The sequence below is a fragment of the Petromyzon marinus genome, chromosome 1 (assembly GCF_048934315.1).
Source record: "Petromyzon marinus isolate PM22_M1 ecotype Great Lakes invasive population chromosome 1, UKy_Petmar_22M1.pri1.0, whole genome shotgun sequence".
NCBI classification, from domain to species: Eukaryota; Metazoa; Chordata; class Hyperoartia; order Petromyzontiformes; family Petromyzontidae; genus Petromyzon; species Petromyzon marinus.
The window spans coordinates 28236116-28251749 of NC_133667.1; the positions used below are offsets into that span (position 1 = coordinate 28236116).

A 15634-nucleotide genomic window follows, 5' to 3' on the forward strand; every position below is an offset into this window, starting at 1 on the left:
GAGTGGTTGTCCTGTTCATAGACTACCCCAACCATAGCAATGTGGAATGTCCACCACTGGCTCAGGGCTATAAACGGGACATGAACACTGCCTCAATTGTCATTTGAGCGGGAAATCACTTTGACTCAATCATTAATTGCACTAGGCAAATATATCGCACGTATACCATAGCCAATTCGACTTTTGCCATGAAAAACAAAAGCAATTGTTGCAACATTGATCAATACAAGAGGTAATCTACAATGCTCTAGATTTATTAAAGTACTTTTCACATATTTTGATACACTTCCAGACATTAAGTATGTGATTAACTGCGATAATGAAAACACACAAACGCACTTGCACACAGGACGGGTCATATTTAAGAGAACGGGAAATAGTGTATATATAAATATGGAAAGTTGTTAAATTATTCATTCTAATAAAACTACCCAACAACGTGATGAATTTCAATTGACTGTTAGTTGCATAAAACTTTCAATTAATTCAGGCTTTCATTAAAATATTTCGTATCGTTAAGAAACAGTTCATTTCACATGTTCTCGCAACTTATTAGTTCTCAAAATCAAAACTGACAGGGTACATCTTTTGACAGACCATGCATGCAACACGTTACAATACAATACAAAATATATGCAAGTTTAAAATGTACGATTAAAAAACAAGTGTTTGTGTAGCACAGTAAGCCCTAAGTGCTCTCTCTAAGCAGATTAGCTTTGGTAGCAAGCGCTGTAAGACCCAATGAAAAATAAAAAACCACACATTTATTTACCGTAACATATTATACAACCATATTTATTGCACTTTAATAAAAAAAACAAATGTAGTTCATAAATTATTTACAAATGTTTACTTTAAACTACATTGTATTAAAATTACAAATAGATTAAACATCAGGGACAAAGCATAATTAGCCTATGTAATAAAAGACAAGAGATGAATGCAACATTTTTGCAGTCTTTCCTTATTTCGTCTTAGCGTTTGATTTGTAGTTATTTAATATTAATTTATATATTTATTTTTTATAATACTGCTTTCACTTATAAAATAAATGTGAACATTACCACCGTGTAACATAATACAAAGTATTTTTTTTAAGTTCAGTTTCAGTAAATACTGTATTGTGTGTTGTAAGCTATTGCTCCTAACTTGTCAATTTTTTTAGAAATATCAGGTGATACAAAAAAACACATAATTTAGTTCATTTCACGAGAAATACCCATCTTTAAAATACACGTGGAAAAAAAAACACATTGAGAAGAAATGTCATGTTAGTTTAAAACGGCGTGTTGACAAAAATATAAAAATTTATTTTTCTAATCTTCTCTTTCATTTTTATTTCATGGCATGAGGGTCCGTGAACGAATTTTTTTTACTATCACATTTCCTGGATTAAAATTAAATGTTCTTGAAATATAAGCGTCAGCTATTTACAGCAGTGATTCTGATGTCAGCAACCGTCTTGATTGTTTCCAGGAAAAAAAAGTTACTTCGTCCTGTTGCCGCGGTGAATAACGTACAGAAGGTTAAAAAAACACTTGCATCCCCGAAAAAGTTGTGTCTCCGAAAATGCAATCACGATCTGGTTCACAACATTGAGAAAAACCTACGGTAGGCGTTACTATCCACGTTTGCTTTTTAATTTGTTCCTTTTAAAAACAATTCGATTCTCTCCACACAGGCGTCTGTTTGTAATAATAAGAATTGCCAAAGGTGCCATTCCTCTTCGAAAGAATCCACATGTGTCCTTTCATGTCTTTTCGTCTTGTGACTGCAATTCCTTTTTCCTCCCGTGCGTTTCAACCCATTTACAGGCAGATACTTTTTTCCCCTTCTCCGTGTTTTTTTTCCTTTTCTCTTTACAAATCTTTGCAGGACTCACAGCAGCGCAGCTTGTACATCATCAGCTGGCAAAGTTTCAGCCGTTTCACCAGGTGACAGTACCTGGTTGTGTCTTTACATTCACCTGAAAAATGGAGGAGAAATACACAACAGCAGCACAGGTGTCAGCTTCCATGCACCCCACACTAGGATTCTTCCTGTGGCCCATACAAACTTTTGGGGCAAGTGCTGTTAGCGAGCGTCTATGAAAGCTGGCGTGGTGCACGATTGGGTGGTGTGGCCACCAGCACCACCGCTCGGCTGCCTTTTCCTCCGCAATGCTGATATTTGCTCGCCACACCAGGCTGAGTAAACCTAGAGGTTTACCTAGGGGTTTACTCAGCCTATGGGCTTACTCAGCCCAGAACCAGTTTCAATATTTGCCACTGATGTTGTCCGTGGCCAGGAATTGAACTCGGGTCGCTTGGTTTGTAGTGCAGTGCTCTAACTACGGCACTACCGCTCAACAGCAACTAAGTGGCGGTGACATCAACACGACGCTTGTGCAAGGCTACGTGCATGTTGAGGCCACGTGAAGTACCGCTCAACGCACACACAAACACACAAAAATGGGCACACGCCAGAGTCACTACGTAGTGATAGAGAGCGCGATTTCAGATGTGGGTCCAGGGAACAGTTTTGTTTTTAATAGTTTATGACCCACAAAGGTCGTCACAGTGCACATATACAATACGTGCAATGTAAAAACAAACAATCCACGCTTTTACTGGTGTGATAACAGCACAGCGCGGCTATAAAGCCGAGCTGCGGCCCTGCGCCTTTGTACCTTTCTCGCAAGGGATGATGTTGCAGCGCTGCCAAGTGATGGGTTTGGGCTGCCAAGCGCACGAATGCTCGCCGCCAGCGGCGTCGGCCGCGGCTCCGGCGCACTCCAGGCGGCGGGACTGGAAGCCGTGGCTGCCGCACGTGGCCGTGCACTCGCTCCACCGTCCCGGGCGCCACTCGCCCGCGCACGCCTCCGCACTGCAATTCTGGCTCAGTGCCGGCCTGGCCACGCGCACAAACGCGCACACACACGCACACACATACGCACACACACACACACACGCGCACGCACACACACGCACACACATACGCACACACACACACACACGCGCACGCGCACACACACACACGCACACACACACGCGCACGCGCACACACACACACACATACGCACACGCGCACACACACGCACACACACGCGCACACACACACGCACACGCGCACGCACACACGCACACACACGCGCACACACACACACATGCACACACACGCACGCGCACACACGCACGCACACGCGCACACACACACGCGCACACACGCGCCACATGCCCGAGCGCCAACGTGAAACTCCTCGAGTTTCTCAAAACGTTGCAACAACCAGAAGGGATCTCGATTTGACGGCAGTTACGCAACCCCCCCACCACCACCACCACCTCCACCTCTCCGCCCCTTGTGCAGCCAGCCAGGGTAGCGGCACACGTGCATAAATGTCTCTATCTCAAACATGGCAATGTTCCTGCAACGTGTACCAAGTGGAAACTCATAATAGTGGGCGATGTTTTCAAATAAATGAATAAACGTGCCAGTGAATTCAATTTACCACAGCTCTCCTGTGTGCGTTTGGGTTGCGCCGTGTGCTGTTTGGCAAACCGAAAACACATCAGAGAGCTATACAGCACAGAAAAAACGATGCCGTTACGTTCAATCAGTGCAGCTCAGCATTGTGAGCTCACGATACGTTTATCGGATGCTGAATGAGACAATTGTGAGAGAAAGTATTTGAGTGTCATACCTAACGACACTACCATGATGACAATGATGATGTCATATTCTTGGTTCTTTCGGTAAAGTCACGTAGAAGGGAAACAATAAAATAAGAAAAATATAAAACAATAAAATTATCACGACGTTTCAACTGCAACACAAGCAATCATCATGATCATCATGATGATCATCATGATGATTGCATGTGTTTTGCTTGTGTTTTGCTTGTGTTTTTTTATTTACTCTTTGGAAAGAACCAAAGAGTAAATATTACTCTTATTGTGTTTAGTTTGTTTTCCTTCCCCCGCACCTCTGATTAGCACGCTTGGCTACGTACGGTGCGAGAGAAGTTCAACAGACGTACACACACACACAACTAGATCCCCCGAAATTCCCCCCTCGCTTTAGCCGCCCTGCTTATGAAAAGTAGCAAGTGAGTTCGCCGGAGCATCAGTGGCATCGGAGGCTTTACCTCGAGGATTTGTCACAGGCACTGTCAGGCACGAGGGTCCCGTTGGTAGTGCGGCAAGAGACCCGGCGATGTTTGGTCCCCGTCATCCATCCCACGCAGCGCCCGGTGCACTGTCAAGAAACCAACGCTGCCGGGTCACCAGAGGCACTCTTCGGTAGCTCTTGAGACTTGAGCAGAGACCAAACACGCAGCTCAATGCCACCGTCTGTCATCGGCATTGCCTCAGAACGGCAAATATACATGGGGGTCTAATTGTTTTTGGACGCCGGTCCTTCCCCGTGGCAGGGTGAAAAGGGAAGTCGGAATATTTCTGGACAGAATTGTACAATGCGATGCCACTAAAAGGCACTTGCTACATGAACGGTCAAACTCGCGTGTCACACTCATATATCGCATATATTCACAGATAGTGGATCGGGTGTTTAACAGTTGTTACCATACTGCACCACGAATCCGGTAGCCCGAGTTAGATTCCCGACAATGGCTAACATTAGTGGTGAGTGATATCTGAGCTTGTCCTGGATCCCTCTTCAACTAACCTGCGCTGACGAGTGTGGTGAAGTATGGACAAACGAATATCCATGACCCGACATGGCGTGGGGAGGCATACGTCCGGCAGTGACTTCACAAAGGGCTGTGCATCTCATTTTTTCTTATTGTGTGATTATAGTTATATTACTTTCAAATGAATTTATTTCGCCTACTCATCCACGATGAAAGAGTACGCCAAATACCCTCGAGAGGCGCTGTCTAGAGCGGCCTCTGGTGGAGGCTTTTCTGCCAGCAGAGGCATGAATAGGCAATTGCAGGGATGCACCTTTACCATCATATATAATACAAGAGACATTTCTCCGTGATCATTGTCAACAGCTCGATTGTTCACAAACAAATAAAAACAAGTGTAAAAAGCACTCAGCCTTTGCGCATTATGCAAAAAAGCATCATCATTTCCTGCAGAAGTGCGCTGTGGTCGCCTTGTCTTGGATCGCCACGATAATGCGTTTGAGCAAACGTCCCCGACCGACAGGCGGCAGCGACACAGCGATGGACAAATTGCACACCGTTTCATCGCCCTGTTTACGCGACCGGGCGCCTCTCACCATTCCCGGATTTGTCCGCGGTGCATCGTGGTGCAGCCAGTACCTGCCCCCAGTCGAGCGCCACCCAGTGAGGGCAGTCGTGCGTGGCGGCGCACGACTCCTCCTCGGTGGGTCGCGGGCCGGCGTCGTGTTCGCACAGCTCCACGGGCAGCGGGGTCACCTCTCCGTCCGAGGACAGCATCTGGCAGGTGACGTGACGCAGGCGCATCCCCCCTCCGCACGAACGAGAGCAAGTGCCCCATTCCTCGACGCTCCAGCTGGACAGTAATTGCAAAATCATTCGCATTTTGTTTTTTTTTTTAACATGGTAATGCCCATTGAGCTGCGTGTTCTTTTTTCAGAGGTGTGCCTGGCCACACGTTAATTTGTTGCTGTAACTTTGCTGACTCCCGCCACTCCCCCCCCCCCCCCACCCTCACCCCCCGGCCTCCTGGACATGTGTGAAAAAGAGCTTCGTAACTCGTCGGATTCCTCCGGTCTAAATAAAGATTCTGACTCTGACACGATAGCTCATCGAAGTGGCTTGTGTCATCATACGTGGGTATTTTCTCGTAGCCGAATAAATCGAAAGGCATGGTTCATATATGCGGAGGAGGGCAAAACCGGAGGAACCTGGAGAAAAATCCACGCAACCACCACAAGCAGAAATAATACGCAAACTCCAAATAATACGCAAACTCCAAATTCACAGGCGTTGGGGTCGGGATCAAACCCAGAACCTTCTTCATACCATGCGAGAGAGGTAACATATCGCCACCCCGAAAGCCATTCGTTCAAGCACCTATCTGAAGAGTTATATAGACCCCTGCAATCGCTTGTTTGTACCATTGCTGGGCCTACATGAGAGGAAGCTCTCGAAAACTTCTCTGGAGGGTTATTTGGGCCTCCTCTCCCATGCTCCTCAGATATCTTTGAGCAGATGGGAGTAGCGACACCTTACCCCAGCACGCGGGACCTGCCGTACAACTCGCTGTGGTACGCCCGTTTAAACTTCCTGGTGGACAGGGGTGGGAAATGAGGGGGTGGTGGAGAGGATGGTGGACTTTAGGAAACTTTCCCCATTCTTTTCAACTGCCGCCACCGGGAGATCAAATCCAACCGGTAAACCTCTGGATGTGTAAGTGCAGTGTGCTGACAATTACACCATGGCAGCATCCACACACACATGTGGACACACGTCGACCAAATTTACCTTATTGCGACAGAATGCAATGTGGATTGTGAAGCATCTAAATGCCAACGCGAAATGCTGTACAAATAAGGGAAACATAATGGATGAAGAGGGTTACCTCACAGAATCACGCAATTAGGGTAGAATGATGGATGCCACAGAGGGAACTAAGTTGAACTTTTAGTAGAATTCCATGAGAAAAATTTCATAAAGAGAGCAGTTTGCAGGTTCTCTGTGGATTAAATACCCTTGTGCTGACACGGGTAGAATTATTTTAGTCATAAGCCAACTCTGGAATGAGAGTGTATAATGTTAGAATATATATTATACAGTGAAGCAAGATGCAGCCTGAAAACACCTACAAATACCATCAACAGAAAACATTAGCGAACCGATAAACACAATACAATCAGCGTATAGTTTGGAGGGTGGCAATTCCTCATTGCAAGCAGAATAGCTGATTCCACAACACTGGCATCACTGCTTTGCATTGTAATTCAGAATTTCACATTGTACACGTGTCACTTGCCATGCAGGGCCACATGAGGTGCAAATACAAACATTAAATGGCGACGATAGCATCACATAACAGGGTGGTTTTGCAAAACGACATCAATATTGTTTCTAGCCCCAAACTTTATTCCAATTTAACCATCAGCAACTGGTCATGAGATGATGCAACGTCCGCTCAGCTCTTGTGCAGCAGTGCACCACCCAATGTTAGAGACGGCTTGCAGAAGGTGACATCGCAGAACTACTTCTGAGACACCTTCAAGTGACTTGTTAGCCACACTAGGGGAGGGGCGACACTTTCCAACGCACCCTGCTACAAAAACAGACATTATAAAATAATAAAGTAAAAATGCATTTTATTTATTTTCATTGCCAAAGCTATCAATTTAGGCAAATCAAGTGAAAACACAAATTGATTGAACAAAATCATTTGTTTGTGATCTATTTATTTATGACCGGGCTGATACCATTGGCTCACCACAACTGTGAACCCTGTTCAATCAACAGTTCAATCAACAGGTGGCCATAACTTGGACTCGAACCTAGGTTCTGAGCTCTTCCAGTTTAGCATCCCTGACTCGTGAGCCACCCGGCCACTTGGAGTGGAAGATGGCAGCCTTCACACGGCCCACTCTGCCAAGCGAGAAGTCGCGACGAATGGCATCGACGCGGCGACCGAACATCGACCATCCATCTCACCGGTCTCCAGAGCATTTCCGTCGATGTGATTGGCTCACCTTGGTGGACAGTCTCTCCGGTTGCACCGCTGCGGTGCAGCTAATGACGGCTTTGGGAGGCCTTGGCAGAGAGAGGCGTCCACTTCCTCCAGGTCGTCTCGAACGCAGCGCAGACGCCAGGACTGCACGCCAGTGTTTCCACAGCTTGCCGAACAAGGGGACGGCTCCCCCGGCGTCCAGCTCAATTCTGGGAGTGAACCCAGATATGCCGCTGATATTGAAAGTAATTATTCTTAATCTAACCCCTTAGTGTCAAAGGAGCTTGTTAACTGTTCCCGTCAGTGCGGCAAAGAAGTTTGGGATCTGAGCCCAAAATGTATAAGCCAGCAATAATGTTGTTTATATGAACCATAGGATAAGTAAATACTGTAAATGATAACTAATGCACTTTTGGCCTTAATTTTAACAATGGCAAAAGAACACTGTTAAAACACAGAGAAAATGCCTCTCTGTAATAAGACCCAACGGCAGTATCCTTGAAAGGATTACAGCAGCCAAAGATAATGAGTCAGGCACTGTGGGACTTTAATGAGATGGTGAAGATAAATAATTGCTTTGCAAAAATATTGTTCTTGGTGTATAATACTAATATATTCTATTATATACCAACACACACACACATATTTGTACAGTATAATAAACAGCAAAGGAATTTCACAGTTGCATATACTATATACATGTTATCATTTCCCTAGTTAATGATGAAGATGATGTATGTGCTTTGTTACAGCTGTGAAACGTAAGAGCCCCACATTGATACTCACCACCAACAGCGATGTGCAGTGTGGCGGTCAAGGTGCCAGCCTCGTTCTGGGCCACACAGCGCACAGGGCCATCCCAGGGCCCAACGACACCGCGTAAGCGCAGCACCTTCTCCCCGGCCAGGAGCTGGTACGACAACCCAGGCAAGCTCTGCACGGGCTGGCTGCCCAGGTACCACGTCATATTGGGCTTGGTGTTGCCTGCAACCGGACAGCCTGAGGAAGAAAAAGAAAAACAACAACAACAACAGACAAACCACAAGTGAAGGTGAGAAAGCCGAAATGCAGCAATCACATCTATGGTTAACACGGTTGGCTATGGACGGTGCAATAGAAGTTCAAGATATGTACATGCATTCTCGTCTCATTTGTAAAAGGTAAAAAAGCTAAACATGCGGCCCTGAAATTTACTTGCTAACGTCACTGGTGACGGAAGTGGTTCCCAAATACAACGCTTCTACGCTGGCCAGGGGTTGCAGTCGTCACATTTTACACGCTTCATGCAACAATTGCTGATGAACTGTCTGTAGTGGACCAATTTAGATTGCTGGGAAATAAAATACAACTTGCCCTGTTGTTTCAACTGCCGCGCCAGGAGAACGAACTGAACCGGCGGCCTCTGTATTGCAAGTCCAGTGAGTTAACCGTTAAACGACGGCAGCTTCTGTACTGCACCCAACTGCCTCACTGCAGGATGGAATATTTATCATCCTCTGTCTTTCCATGCACAGCGTGGCTGTGGAACTCAATTCAGTCTCTGAAAAAACACAATAATTCGATGCCTCGTTTCCATGACCAGTGGGGAAACTGTGTGGGTATTGTACTGGAACAAGACTCAGCTGAAGAGCCTGTGATCCTAAATCTTACCAGACTGATCCCAATCACAATGCATAATTGACCGCTGGGTTAGGGCACATAATTGCGTCATCATTACGTGGCCTCACCCAAAACGCCAATTGTGTATTATGAATATTTAATGCAAAATCCTATGTGTTATGATCCCAGTCACACAATCATTACAAAGACAAGACTGTCTTGTCTTGTTCTATGGGAGATGTAGCCTTCTGCAGCCAAGATCCGTGACGGTGGAATCCCCTTCCTCGGTCCATTCGGGATTCTGAGTATGTTTCACTTTCTAAATCACGTCTTCAAATTCACCTATTTGTACAGGCTTTCCCTGTAACTTACGATTTTAAAATCAATTTTATGTTTTGGCTTTTCCTATTGTCTTATTGTATTACTGTGTAATTATTATTTGCTTTTATCATAGTTTGTTCTTAATTGTATTGGCTTCCGGGTGTGGTTGTCCTTGATATTGTTATTTATTAGTTTTCTATTTCACTTAGATGTTATCTATGCTTGTGAGTGTAGTTTTTTTTTAACGTACAGCGCTTTGAGATATTGCAATATGAAAGGTGCTTCTTAAAACATGTGTTATTATTATCCACAGTGCCAGAGCCGCATGCCACCTTTTGAACTGGATCGCGGTGTATTTTCTTAGCTCGGCTGACCCTGGTACCAGTATTGATGTCACAGGGTCAACATGGAAATGAGATACTTAGTTTAACTTCCTGGTTGTGTTAGTGATAGAAATGCAAAGCAAAACGATTCCAGGACAATGTTGTTCACCCAAAACAGTCTCAGCAAAAATAATTCTGAAAGCAAAAAAAAACTCAAAACAATTGTCAACATACGCTGCCTTCGAATAAAATATATATATAACCTGTGACTTTTCAGGTAACGAACATTCTTCACATTATAACATTGCATATGTAAACCTTAACCAAATCATCATTGCATTAAATTCTTCGGAATTAGTCCAACATTCCCAGTATGATCCCCTACTACAAACAAAAGTCTTGAAAACTACGTGAGGCTTGTCTGGATAAATAATGAGCACTTTATGTATAAGTTGATTTAAAATTCACATTTAACATAACATTGTTGGAATACTGCTTAACATGAATCCACTCCAAAAAATAAAACACATCCTGGCACATTTTTATTCCAAACGAGTGACGCATTCTTATTTTTCAGCAAGGAAAACACTCACCAGCAAACATTCATCATTCATTAGGCTTGGGTAGGTAATAAAAATTCTGTGCAGTAAAATAAATGTTCAAGTATCCCCGTATAGCTGAGCCTTAACAAGCTAACATTTTACATCTCTGTGAGATTAAAAATGTTCCTGCTTTAAGACTCCCTCCGGGGAAATTACATACTCATATAAAATATTTGCATTGTGAACTATTTCTGCAGTTGGCTCAGCCAATGAAACACTTTTAAGAGATGGGAAGCCAGTTGTATAATGCAATGGATACAACATTTATGGAAATGTACATTTTATATAGTTTTAAAAATATATAAATATAAATGTGATTATTTGGCATTATTAAATGCATGTGCTTTGCTTCTCAAAGGAACAGAAAAAACATCTAAATATATTTAGGATTTTGTGGAAAGAGCGAGACACTGCAAAGTCTTTAAAATGGAAGGTTAAGATCAACATCTTATGAAACAGAAAATGATTGCGTAAATGTTTTCTTTAAATGTTGAGCAAAGTGCGCACTATTGAAAAAAGTTGTATAACTGAGTAGAAAGTAGGTGCAAAACAATGTCATGGGCATTTCAATTATACGTTCTGGTATGCCATATTTCTATCGGAAATAATGGATATTTCACCAGGAACATTTAGGAAATGTATCATAAATAAAGCATTGGAATAATAATTAATTCTATAATAATAAAACATCTCACTGGCTCATGACCAAAAAATAATATAACTGTATGTAGATTCATAAGTGTGCACTGAAAAACTGGAACTGGTTACATTCAATGGAAATTTAATCTGAAAGGACTTTTTTATATATAAGTAACTTTCAAACGGTCCCAATTGCATGCCCTCATTTTTCTGTTTCATATTAAATTCAACAAAGCAGTCGTTCCAGCTGAAAATCCACGTCCTCTGCAATATAGTACACCGTTAACTAGACATGCTAATCAGCTGCTCGTGACCTTTATTTAGAACAACGCGAGAGAGCTCACTGAGACAAAGTCTGTTTTTTTTTAGCAAAAGGATACCAGAATTCGACATTAACTTTACTATGCATGATATAGTCTTAAATATGATCAACTTACTGTAAGTATTCTGCTGAACAAGTAAAAGGATGCATTTCTTATTTTCGCTTTCCTTTTTTCCCCCACGTTATTTTAACTTCGTAGACTACACGTACACGCATATTTTAAAGTGGACAAATGCACACAAAAACGAATTAAATAACTAGCCATCGATAAGTCAACTCATAAATAACGGTACACGTGTTGTGTGCGCTCTTCGCAATGATTTCAGGGGGTTAAACAATGCTTTTTCTTGCACTTTGTTCATTTCTTCTACTTTGGACTCCTATTTCTTCTACTTTGGACTCCTATTGTGTTTCTGTACTGTTTGTTGTTGTAGCGTTTTACCCGACCCTACTGGACATCTGTGAAAAATAACTTCACAGTTCATCGGATTCCTCCAGTATGAATTATTATTCTGATTCTGCTTTTATCAGCACCTACAAGTGGAGGTAAAAGGAATGGATATTTCCTCCCTGTCCTACGTTAGACATCTTTGTTCAAAACCAAATAAACAAACGAGGCTATTCTTCAATTCGGGCAGCTTGCGGCAGAAAATCTACCAACCGAGGAGGTAGCTGTACCACTGGGGATCCATCTAGAGCTCAAATGCCGTTCATTACTCATGGTCATGCCAGACCAGCGGCTTGATAGATTGCACAAGTGGGATGTGAAGTCTTAGGAAAACAAAAATGTACCGGGTTGAGATACAATCTGATGTACTCCGTGGGGCATCAATTCTGAAACGCGATCCTCTCGTCACGCAATGCATTTTATCTTTTTCTCTTTTGCCTCGGTCCCATTTGGAGCGACTATTTTTCTGCTTGAATGTGGACAGCTGAGCATATGGGGCTGAGTCGGGGTTATTTGCAGTCTTACATTGCACCTTGAGGGGTACAAGCTCCATGATGATGCTGAGTGACAAGGAGATTAGAAACTGTTTGACTGCCTACAATTTTGCTGGAATGCAACAAGGTTACCATTTGCAACAATCCTTTTGTCAGTTCACACAATTATTTAGAAAAAGTTTGGTGCCAATGTGTTCTGCCGACCCACCTTATTACTGATAAAAATAAGTCTAGCTCCTACATAAATAAGTCTAGCTCCTACATAAATAAGTCTAGCTCCTACAATGTGCGTCTAACGACTTGAATAGCAGCCTACATTTGTGTGTAAGAAACATGGCACAATCATTACCTGGGTGCCCTACATGCCGGATAACAACATAATTTTAAACAGTAAAAAAAAACCGAATTTAAAAGCTTAAAACAAATAGCCAGTTTCAGGAACATTCTTACATTTTTTTTTCATTTCAAATCAATTTAGATCAAATAGATTAAGATATAATTCATTCAAATTGAATCGATGAAAACAGATTTGAAATACGGGGCTATCGGTCTCACGACCGCAACGAGATGGATATTCTGGCATTACATTGGCCAATTTAAACCACTCCCAGTAAATGCCAAAATTAAGCGAAAGGTGGGCAAATAATTCCGCCCCTGAAAACGGATTCTTCCTTCCCTCCACCACCCAGCTGCCAGCCTAGCCTCCGTGACGCCGGAAGATAGTCACCGCAGCAGAGATTCGACCCGCCAGTTACCACTGAATAAAGAGAGTGTCCACTCACCAACAATGAGGTCGTGTCCAGTGGGCACATTGAGGCTGGTGTCTCCTCTGAGCGACACCATCCCGGCGTGCTCACGTTCCGTCGTCCCGGACAGCAGGGCGGCCACCTCCACGGAGTGGCGGTGAAATCGTGGAGGCTCTGCAACATGGCGACAGTGCGGGGGTTGCGATTTCATTCAGGAATCGATCCTTTTATATGTAACGTTGCGAATGAGACAACGCTGGTCTTTTGAGTTCTCGCTTAGTTAAACAATATGCATTTGAATGGTAGTGGCATAAGTAGTTTTAGGCGACATGTGGAACCCAGTATACAAAACACAGTCGAATAAAAAATAAGTGCGCTATTGAATGCCTGTATCATGAGCTGAAGAATCAATATTAATTAACAAATCGATGCACCATTACACCCCGAATTAATGTGTATTTCAGATTAAACTCTATGCACTATATCGGCACTTGTAAAGGATACAACAACACCCGTCTAGTTCGGACTGTTTTTCATATGTTCAGCCTCAGACTTGTTCACTCCATTCGGTTCAATGACCAGTCTTCGATGCATGCGTTCATGCTTTTATTTTGAACGTAAGAATACATTTCAATCGGCAAAACCGATGCATCTTTACACACCTAATCATTGGCTCACCCACTGTGTGGAGTTGATTACACGAATTAAATATGTAGTCTGTTCTCCTTTAATGCAGTAGTCGCATTCCTGAAGAACACCACGTTATGGAAAAATCGCGTTATGGTAAATAATATACAATATAGAGGGGTGAAGCACAGTCCGCGATAACACATAAGATGCGTACGCTCGCTGAACAAAGACCGAGGCGCGTGGGTAGCATCTAGAACCATCCAGTAGCATCCCTTCTTGTGTGATGCCACGCAGGGGCAGCCGTACAACCGCTTATTCCTACTCGCGAGACATGGTTTCGTTCACTCAATCGCGTTACATCCAATTCGCATGCGCGTTATAAAAAAAAAGATGTGTTCCCTAATACATTCATCGAGCTATATCCAATTCCCGTTATGAAAACACGCGTTGTACGAGTATAGACTGTATATTAAAATCAGGTCGCCGTGTTTCAACATGTGCAACACAAAATACCGGCGCGGAGGTACACACCGAGAACGATGAGGGTCGTGCTTTCCAAGACCGAGCCAAAGGGGCTGCTGGTCGTGCACGTGTACACGCCTTCATCCGCCGCGGTGACGTTCACAAGAATCAGCGAACCATTGGCGAGCGAAGGCAATGATCTCTCCAAGTCTCCCCCACCTTTCGTCCATGCAGTTTCGACTGTGGATGGCCCTGTGGAAAAGGACAAACACGGCTGCACGTTACAGATGATCTCTGCGCGGTGGCGAGATGTTAACTACCCCGCCTGGTATACAGGAGGTTGTGGGTTCGATCCCGACCCTGATGGCTGTATATTTGGAGTTTGCGTGTTCTCCCCGTGATCGCGTGGGTTGTTCTCCGGGTCCTCCGGGTTCTTTTCCCTCCACATTTAAAATCAACATCACGCGTTTAGAGTATTTGACTGCTGTAAAATGTCCACGTGATAAGCCACTTCGATGAGCTATCATTTGTAGCCAGGTCGCTTCTGAGAAAGAGTTATATAGCTCAGTGGGCCTTACCTGGTAAAATTTAAATAGCATGAAATATTTTATTTCACATATTTCATCAAACTGAACTCCTGAGCTGTATTTATATTACATATATATGTAATTGCTGGATACTGACTCGGCACTGCGCCCACTGTTTTTCTGGTAGGATGGAGTTGGTTGAGTTTTATTTGTGTTTGGGTGAATTGTTAACCTTTCTTGTACTTTGCACCACTATCGTGTTTTTGTATTGTTTGTTGTTCTAACGTTCTTATCCGCCCCCGACTGGACATCTGTAAAAAAAGAGCTTTATAGCTCATCGGATTCCTTCAGTATAAATACATATTCAGATTCTGATTCTGTTTGTGAGTTACAGCGTATTTAACGGTCCCATCGCAAGGATAATCTGCATTTATGTAACCTCGCTGAAGGGAGAAAAAAGCGTGGACTTGAAAATACGACGATTTCTGTTTGACTGTTTGTGGGAGCGTCTCCGAGCCATCCATATGTAAGAATTTTCGTGGGGGGTGTCCCGACACCCTCGCCACCCGCAGTGACTGCGCGCGTGTGACCTGGGAGAGCAAAATCCACACGCATTGGGTACTTTTTTTTGTCCCGACAGAGTAAAATGGACAAAAGCAACGGTTGATTCCATTTAAACGGCCACCAACACACACAAACAGAAACGCGGTGTATAGTTTGTGATTACTGCACTGACCTTTCGAAGTCGGAACGAATTTGTCTTTAAAATGTGCTTTGGGACAATGCACCATCTATGAGACAACCCATGACCCTTGTGCATGCCAGTATGGTCAAAGGTGTCCATTTCATTGCAGTGTTGGGAATGTCTCTTGACCGTAAACCTTCCTCGGGGACCTCCT

The 15634-nt window shown here is 43.7% G+C and overlaps 1 protein-coding gene across 2 annotated transcripts in view; it reads right to left on the bottom strand.

Moving 5' to 3' along the window:
- Nucleotides 1-238: 238 nt before the first annotated feature.
- The window catches only part of LOC116939322 (ADAMTS-like protein 3), a 99153-nt gene continuing 83757 nt past the window's right edge, over nt 239-15634 (bottom strand). For both annotated transcript variants that reach the window (XM_032947537.2, XM_032947527.2), the window contains exons 24-31: nt 14278-14460; nt 13153-13290; nt 8409-8621; nt 7645-7831; nt 5267-5480; nt 4124-4233; nt 2669-2889; nt 239-1966 (exon numbers count right to left, since the gene is read on the bottom strand). In XM_032947537.2, coding sequence (XP_032803428.2) covers nt 1860-1966; nt 2669-2889; nt 4124-4233; nt 5267-5480; nt 7645-7831; nt 8409-8621; nt 13153-13290; nt 14278-14460 — 1373 coding nt within the window. In that variant the 3' untranslated portion in view covers nt 239-1859. The remainder of the gene's footprint in view (nt 1967-2668; nt 2890-4123; nt 4234-5266; nt 5481-7644; nt 7832-8408; nt 8622-13152; nt 13291-14277; nt 14461-15634) is intronic.